This window comes from Doryrhamphus excisus, chromosome 2, assembly GCF_030265055.1.
Source record: "Doryrhamphus excisus isolate RoL2022-K1 chromosome 2, RoL_Dexc_1.0, whole genome shotgun sequence".
Taxonomy (NCBI): Eukaryota; Metazoa; Chordata; class Actinopteri; order Syngnathiformes; family Syngnathidae; genus Doryrhamphus; species Doryrhamphus excisus.
The window spans coordinates 17,880,803-17,889,506 of NC_080467.1; the positions used below are offsets into that span (position 1 = coordinate 17,880,803).

Sequence of the window (8,704 nt, forward strand, 5' to 3'; positions counted from 1 at the left end):
CATTGTGAACTGCAGTTGTGAAACCCAGTCATTACCACACAGATGCAGGCTCTCTGGCACATAGCCAGCTTCTGTTTGACACCCCTGCACAACAGAAGCTTCATTATTCCATAGCGGGACAAAGAAGCCCAGCTCATGACAATGCCGCCTCCACTGTGCTGTGTGGAAAACATGCCATGTGGAATCTCCTTGTCATGCCAGTGATGTTGGAAGCAATCAGGACCATCAACATTTTCTTTTCAGAGAAACCTTTTGTGGTATTGAAAAGACCTTTGAATGTTTTTTTCTTAACACCTTTCTCTCACAGAAACCCTCGGTTCCAAGCCTGCACTCAGCCATTTTATGCCTGAAAATTATTTGCTGAAATTACTTTAAAAATGCCATAATATATTCTATCACAAAGCTAATATTTATGTTAATACCCACCTTGCCGCCGGTGCCCACACTGGTACATGAGTCAATGTTTGGGGATGGTTGGAAAAGGCTGTTGGCCCAAATTGGCATCTACAGTTCCGTAAAGATGAGCCCAGGGCAGCTGTGTAACCACATACCAATGGATGGTGGGGAGTCAATGAATAATGGGTTCATTTCATTGCCTTGGAAATCACAATATAAACTCTATTTACAGTTCATGAATATATATGAAATTGAGTGAAGCAATGTATAATGTGGTGAGGGAGAACCTAACTTATGAAATATCCACCATGGTTTTCATAAAAGAATGAAACATTTTTGTGCGATTATAAGTACAAGAAACAAGAGTATATGCAGAACACTGTATGCACCAATTTCACGTCTCTATTTTATTTGGAGAGCTGGTGCTTGCAGAGTACATGTACCACTACTCGTACAGGACATGGAAAAAACAGGAAGAAGAAAGTTGAATTTTATTGGAAACAAGGCAAACAAATTAGGAAGTATCCATGGTTTGTACACTCTCCTCCATCACATCCAAGGTCAGTGGGGTCACCTGCTTGGTCAACACATCCGTGGTTCCTCGTTTGTACGTGTAGTTCCCACTTCTATTCACACAAAAGACATGTAGCCGTATTAGCATAACAGCACAATATTCATCATGCCAGTTCAGAAGCAGAAAAAAAAACAGAAAAAACTGTTCCATTTGTTTCTAGTAGATGTTTTGAGTGGCTAACTTGGCAATGCTGACTTGAATGCTTGAATGCTGCAACATCGTCTTACTCTCTGGCGGACCAGGTGTTACAATGCAATCTACTGTATGGATTTCTAATCACAAGCTACACAGACAGTCCCATTAGAATGTGTTTGTGAGTAAGGGAGGGCCAGCAGGTAATGCTACATGTATCACCGTGTCCATCACAACATGGGAAAGTCTGGTGTGTTTAAATAACATCCCTTTCTTTGCTCATCCTATCAGAACGCAGTATAGATACATTGACAGGCTTGTGCTGTGTCGGCTATTTCAAACTGAAAATGCACATTTCCTCAACTTCAGTGTAGTGCTCTTACTGTTGAGATGGAAAGGTGACTAGCGCTTTGGCTTTTTTCATTTATTTTGTATTTGGTGTTAAATGACTATTTTATGTCCTTATCTGCTGTGTATAAGTGACACTGCAGGATATGAAGCCCAATTCGACGTCAGACAGCAAGAATGAAGCAGGAAGAAAAGCACTTGTTCTGACCTGATACCCTTCTTGTTGGCCTGATCATGGGGCCGGATGTAGTCCACTTTGTCCTTGGTGATAACACATAGATCTATGTTGCTCCCAGAACCCAGATCATTGAAGATGCCTGCAGCGATGGCGTCCCGCACAAGCTTCTTGGCGTCCTCCTCCTTCCACAAAACACATGAAACAATCATGCACATATCTTATTTAACTGGCATGAATCAACATTTACTTTCTTTTGATGACTGACCTCCATATCGGGCTTGTATCGGTCTTCAAACACGGCCATGGCAGCCAGGGATCCAGACCCTTATCAAATGAAAGCAGCGTCTTTATTGCTTCTTCCAGAACACACAAGCAATATCCTTCTCTCGCAAATTCACTTGACTCAAAAGAAAATTTTATTTCAGTGGTAACATACGTTATGTATGTAACTCGTATGTCCACGTTTACTGAGTGAAGGCATACTAGTATAGACATAGTATGTCCGATATTTTTCCTTTCCCGGCGTGACCGAGCGGCTTGTCCTGCACAGCACAGCATCATAGTGTGTCTGGCATTAGTGTGCAAGACAAGAGCGCACTGTTTCTGGCTGACAAAAACAGTCCGTGTGAAATGCTGTTGACAGATTAAAATATGTTTCTCTTGCTGGGAATCACCAACTCCAAACTCTTCTGTGTGAGCTTGCCTCATAGAAAGATTTCCTGGGAGCCAGAGCAAACCACAAACAGAGTGATGTAGAGCTGTGGGGAGGGAAGTGCTAAAGCGTATCTGGCCTACAGCGCATACCCATATAAGGAAGCCCGGCTCCAATAGCCCGTGTTAGAAAAAGTTCTCTGAAACCGGGCATTCCGAGCCATCACAAACTTCTTTAGGGCTCACATCCAAATACGCAATCATTATCTTAGTCATCGTTTAACACGAGAATACAACATTCTAACTACATTTATATTTCACAAAAGTGGAGAAAGCATAACAGGTCCCATTTAATCAGCAGCTAGTCAAAGAAAAAAAAAGCTTTTGATTGAAGGGCGCTGTGTAACAGTTAGATGTTTAGCGCTGCTTTTCATTTGTATTTAGCAGTTCTTTGAAGCAAATGAGCAAACATATTGGAACTGACCCATGGTGACATAAGGAAGCTTGTCAGTGGAGCCATGCGGGTAGATGCTGTAAAGATGAGGACCGTTACAGTCCACTCCACCAAGGACGAGAGCAGCCCCGATGTAACCTTGATACCTGAATACAAACAACAACTTAGCAAAAACATTTTCAAATAAATACAGCTGTCATCATTAGTGGTAAAATGGTAGGCCAGGGTCATGGTTTGGTATGTCACTCCCGTTTCATTTTGGGTAAAACACAGGAACGAAATACAGAACATAAAAGTCCTAAGCTCTGGTGTAAACAGCTTTAATTACTTTTCCATTCTCATTGCAAACTGTCATTAATAAGGAGAAAATTATCTATGATAGTTTACAAGGCTTCTTTTAGTAAAGTGCAAGGATCTACATAGGTGCAACAGCGAATTAATTTAATTAAAGAGTGTGAATTAATATTACATTTTGAGTAAGCTCCATCTTATTGGTTCAAATGTAGTATTAATACGTCTATTTTGTAGTCCGCTTTCCTGCTTTCACACTGCTTTCATCTTATTCACGTTTTTATGATGCTTTGATATTTTATCTGGTTTCAAATCTCTGCTTGGACATCTCTGAATGTATGTAAGTGTACATTTTCTCTGTGTGTGCATGGGTTTTCTCCGGGTACTCTGGTTTCCTCCTAAGTATCAATCAATGTTGATACCAAAAGTTGAGTTTGTTATATTTTGCAATATTTGGGAGTATGGAGTGTACCTGAAGAGCATTTGCTTAAACATGCGGTTGGCGGTGGCCACACGCGGCAGTCTGCCTGTGGAAAGGGCATGCAGCTCCAGATTGGAGGAGATCATCTGTGTGGTCATTTCTGTGTCTGCAGCGGTTCCGGCTCCACAACAACTACACAACACACACACACACACACACAGGAAATAGTCATTGGTGACAAAGCCCATTTGCAAAACTAATCTCAATAATCTCTCTCATTTAACTATTTCATTCATTGCCCGTTTTAAAATTATTGAAGAATGCTTTGTCAAGCACATCACTTACTAAATGTTCGGGGAGATGTAGTGTATCTTGGAGCAGTTCTTGTCAGCCACTATCATATCCTCAGTGGCTCTGGTGTCTGCGCCAAGGACGATCCCGCCCTTAGTACGGAACCGTTACAAAACAATGTTTACATTCAGTAATGCATTACTGTCATAAATGGGTAACTACCGTATGCACCCGAATGTGACTCTAAAAATCAGATAACAGAGCCTCTGCAAAATAAGTTGTCATAACTGCATCTGACGTGTTTCTTCAAAAATGTTATATTGACCTTTTTATGTTTTCACTCCATTATTGAATTTTTTGAGTGCATACATATGTTGTAACCTAAAAGTAATAAACTGTGGAAAACGGCAAGAAAGTTAAGCCAAGTTGGAGTGTACCAGGAAAACCTTGTTTAGCTCTCTACTGGACTGACTGTTGTCAGGCTGCTTGCACATAGCCGATGCAGTGTGGGAATGTTGTGAAATACATAGAATTACACACCCACCCAGTACATTAGCCCACTTATTAAAAACAATAAATATTCTTATCTTTCAGATCTTATTTACACGGCAGCATGTCATTTCTGTCTCTGCATGCTCACGATTACAATTTATTACAGTTTGCCTTATGTATGGTATGAGGCTTTACAGCCTTAAAAATATATAACTGCTGTAAAAAAAGTACCTTGCAGATTTCACTTATTGTGGATTTCACTTATTTTGGGGAACCTCACCCTCATGATAAAGAAAAGAACACTGTAGTCTTAAAACTTTACTCTTTACATTCACAAATACATTCAACAATGTAATAAAGACACATCTTTGAATTAATGTGGTAAATGCGAACCACCACAGTGCACTTGGAAATAAATGACACCACATGAAAAGAGACTCACAATTGTGTATTCTATATGGATATTTAAACATAATATAGAATAATATGATAGCGCCCTATTAAATCTGTTTATTTTATTCCAAATTCTGTTTTTATTCATTCTATTTTTACACATATACGGCTAAGACGGGCTGCGTTAAAAAATAAATATGCTTCTTGTATTTTCTCACTCAGAACCTGCACTCTCACCGGGCATTGTAATACGCTCCATACAAGATTCCAGATATAAAACATTGTCATTTTGCTTAGAGAATTGCTCACTCACCTTAAACACCACACCGCAGATAGTAGTTCCAGTTTTACGAGCCGCTGGTATATTACAGCCCAATTCCTGTGCTTTGTAGTCAAGAAATGCATTTCTGCAAAGGCAAAAGCACAAGAGCAAATGTGAACTAGAGTGACATACTTCTATCCCTTAACCCTCATCTTACCCCTAGGCTTTGCTCAATCACAAGAATCAAGGTGTCCCAATTCTCCTTCAAATTGAGGGGTATCGGTTAAGCGCTACAGGGTGTACAGCCCTCAAAACCTAGTGTGGTCGGGACCAGACTTGAAATTAAAGGGGAGGAGGAGCTCCGACATCTGCGATGAGATGGCAGAGTGCAGACCGAAAGACGAATATAAATGTAAGTAATTACGCATAATTATTGATTTTCACAGTAACGTCACTCATGTTTTATTATCTATAAAATCGTTTGCCACTCCATGTAACTTTTCGCCATGTTTTTAATTAAAAACACGTCAGTTGTCGCTTCTTCTAACTAGCTGGCTAACCCCAATATGTAACTTCACTGCATTGTATTTGATATACTGCATAAATACACACTTAAATAGTGATCACATTAGCCTGTTAATTGTAAGTTACATTGTAAAATCACACACTAGCTTGCTGGTGAGTGGAATCTACATTACTGAACTCCACTGTGACATTTGCGTTCTACCAGTCATGGCAAGGTGCACTGTAGGTGGACACATGCTCCAAGCAGCCCCGGCGCTGCCACAGAGCTCTGGAGCTCCAGAATATGTATGGAGCAGGGAGAGTCACCCACTGTGGCCGGCCGGGCACAGTGCCCATCTAATTACTCATGGAACGCACTACATCATAGTGAGATCTCTTTGCTGTGAATCATAGCTACCCTAGTCCACCAACAATTCTCATGGTCTTCTTTCTCTTTTGGCTTTTCCCTTCAGTGTCGACACAGCAAATGAATCTCCTCCATCCAACCCTGCCTTCTGCATCTGTCTCTGTAGCTAAAATCCCTTTATGGAAAAGCAAAATGAAAAAAAAATGCCATTCTGGACATTCTTGCAAAAGAATCTTAAAGAGAATATCAATCACAGAAGGAGAGCAAGGCCAAAACGGGAAGATTTTTAATAGTTAATACGGTTTATACCTTTGTTAATGTTCATAAAGTTTGTAATATTGTTTGTATTTCATATGTAGATATTTGTTTATATTTTTCCATGAATGTTGTTACAGTGTTGGTTTGTAAGCTGTTTATTACAGAGGGCTGTTGTGTCCAGTTTGTAAAAATGTGTGCCTTTAATTAAAAAATAAGGTATTCTGAGGTAGGCATTATATCATTAAAATAAAGTGGAACTCTAGTCACCTTACTTTCTGGTAGGAAACATGTATTATGAACCGTTTCATTATCTCATATGCCTGCGTCACAGTCAGCGAGCGGTGAAGGGTGACGATAATGTTGTTGCATTTAGTGGGACAAAGTCACTGGCGGTAGTTGACGCCACGGCTTCCGTACGACCAGCGTGGTTTAATACTCACACGCATACCAATGCTTTATTGTTAGCAAAAATCTAGTCTGCCGTTAAAAACGCTCATTGTTGTTTGGCAACAATGCTAATTGCTAGCGGAAGAGCTGAGTCACTGCATTGATAGGCAGCAAAGGCATAAAAACAAGGCAAAAGTTAAGCCATAAATGACTGAAAGACAATAATTCATGAAAAAAGATGTCAATTTTCTACCGATAGTCTTTACCTTTTACAGTTGTCAAAACTGAAACCGCCGAGAGTTGGACGACTCGCAGTCAGCGTAGCCATCTTCGTGGTGATGATGATGACGAATGTTCGTCTTCCTCTTCAATTGGCGGATAGCAACGTTTGGGTAACGCCACCTTCTGGTGAGGAGTATACTTGCATGTACGTATGCGCAAACGTTTTGTTCACAAAGCCTCGCCCTTTAAGAAGAATGGCATTGTGGGTCGTCTGCGTGCTGTAGTTCTGTAGCTGTATCCCAGGTTGTGTTTGAATTCTGGGTCTGCATCATTCAAAGCACCCAGCCAATGCGGTCGACGAAGGCTGGGTCCTCATGAGAGTCCGCTATCTGTGGCGAAACATGACTGTCTGGTCTTCGGGACACTTCCGCTACTCTCCCGCTTCTTTTTTCTTTGCTGTCGAGTCCCCGGAGAAAAAAGTGGGCGAGACCTGAATAATAGCACCGATATTGTTTTATATTTATTTTGGGATTACGTGTTGCTGGAAAAAGCCCTGCGTCTGCAGATTTATCTCCAACACAGAAAGAAACCTTGTATTTTTAACTATAACATCAACTATTTTATTACGTCTAACTTTGTTGTAAACTTAAAAAAAAATATATAGAGATTTTAGCATTAAGATGTTGTTTGGGTATCTAAGTTATGCTTCGTTTATAGAGGATTTACTTTGTAAATGATTACTTTATTAGTTTGTGTTTATATAAAAGTCTTAGTAGCATATTGCCACAATCAGCTTTGCAAACTTACTTGATAGATAGATAGACTCCCTTTATTGTCATTGCACAAAAACACAGTAGTGAAATTGCCAACGAAATGTCGTTGCCTGGCTCCCATATAATAACAGACACAAAAGAAGATAAGTAATAATAAATAATAATAATAATAATAATAATGTGGAGAATAAATAGATATAAATGTGCTGGTGTGCCTTAAATTTAAAAAGAAGGTATTCTGAGGTAGCCACATGGACACAAGATGATGTCCCAGGAAGACACAAGTCATCATAGTCGTTGCTGGAGTCCATACAGCAACACCAAACTCCTACCCAACAAATGCACGTATACTGTCAATAGAAAGTTGGTGGTAGAAATGTATGCATATTTCTACTTGTAGGAGGGTTGTAATTATACTTTGTGGATTTATTGTTGACTTAGTGCTCGGGTAGTTGAGATAATGAGGGTTCATGTTCATTCCACATGGGTTCTCTTTGGGATGTCTGGGACCAAATACACATTGTGGAATACTCAGTGGGTGTCTGCATTATTTGAAGATTGGTTTTGGAGGCCTTTAACCCCCCCCAAAAAAAGATTGGGCAAAGAGGAATGGCCGAAGATCCCTCTTTCTGTATTCCCCATCTTGTGAAAGATTATAGGAGGGGATTAGGTGCTGTTTTGTTGTCAAAAAGGGGGTTGTACAATGTATTAACATCAGTTAGCATTATCATATGGTGTGTGAGCCATATGGGATTTCTTTTATTTTTTTTTAAAATGCAATTGGCCAGGAGATGCGGAAGACCTGGGCAAGACCTGGGTTTGAATCTCCACTTGGGCATCTCTGTATGGAGTTTGCATGTTCTCCCCGTGCGTGGGTTTTCTCCGGGTACTCCGGTTTCCTCCCCAAAACATGCATGTTAGGATAACTAGTGACTGCAAATTGTCCATAGGTATGTATGTGAATGATTGTCTATATTTGCTGTGCGATGGCTTGCGACCCTTTGACAGCTGGGATAGGCTCCAGCATATCCGTGACCCTAGTGAGGATAAGCGGCATAGAAAATAGATGGATGGATTTCACTTAATCACTTAAAATGCGTGTCGCCTCTTTACCACATCTCCAAAAAGTGCGTACGCCAAATGGGTGGTGTACCGCTGCGCACACTTTCATGTCAAGTTATGTTTTTATATGTACCATACTTGTCTTGGAAAATGCTGTACGCTTTTCAGGACAGTTTTGTGCGTACGCAAGCTTTATAAGTATGGCCTCAGAGGGTCCTGCTGAGTACATAAGCGATCTGTCATTAGAT

At 40.4% G+C, this 8,704-nt stretch overlaps 1 protein-coding gene across 1 annotated transcript; it reads right to left on the bottom strand.

The window, feature by feature from the left end:
* Nucleotides 1–784: 784 nt before the first annotated feature.
* On the bottom strand, nucleotides 785–6,938 carry psmb7 (proteasome 20S subunit beta 7). The gene is made up of 8 exons (XM_058057142.1): nucleotides 6,666–6,938; nucleotides 4,935–5,028; nucleotides 3,791–3,888; nucleotides 3,497–3,637; nucleotides 2,764–2,879; nucleotides 1,894–1,952; nucleotides 1,659–1,810; nucleotides 785–1,022 (listed from the first exon to the last, which is right to left on the bottom strand). Exons 1-8 carry the CDS (start codon nucleotides 6,725–6,727, stop codon nucleotides 911–913), a joined length of 834 nt encoding a protein of 277 aa, XP_057913125.1. The 5' UTR covers nucleotides 6,728–6,938; the 3' UTR covers nucleotides 785–910.
* Between the last annotated feature and the right edge of the window lie 1,766 nt (nucleotides 6,939–8,704).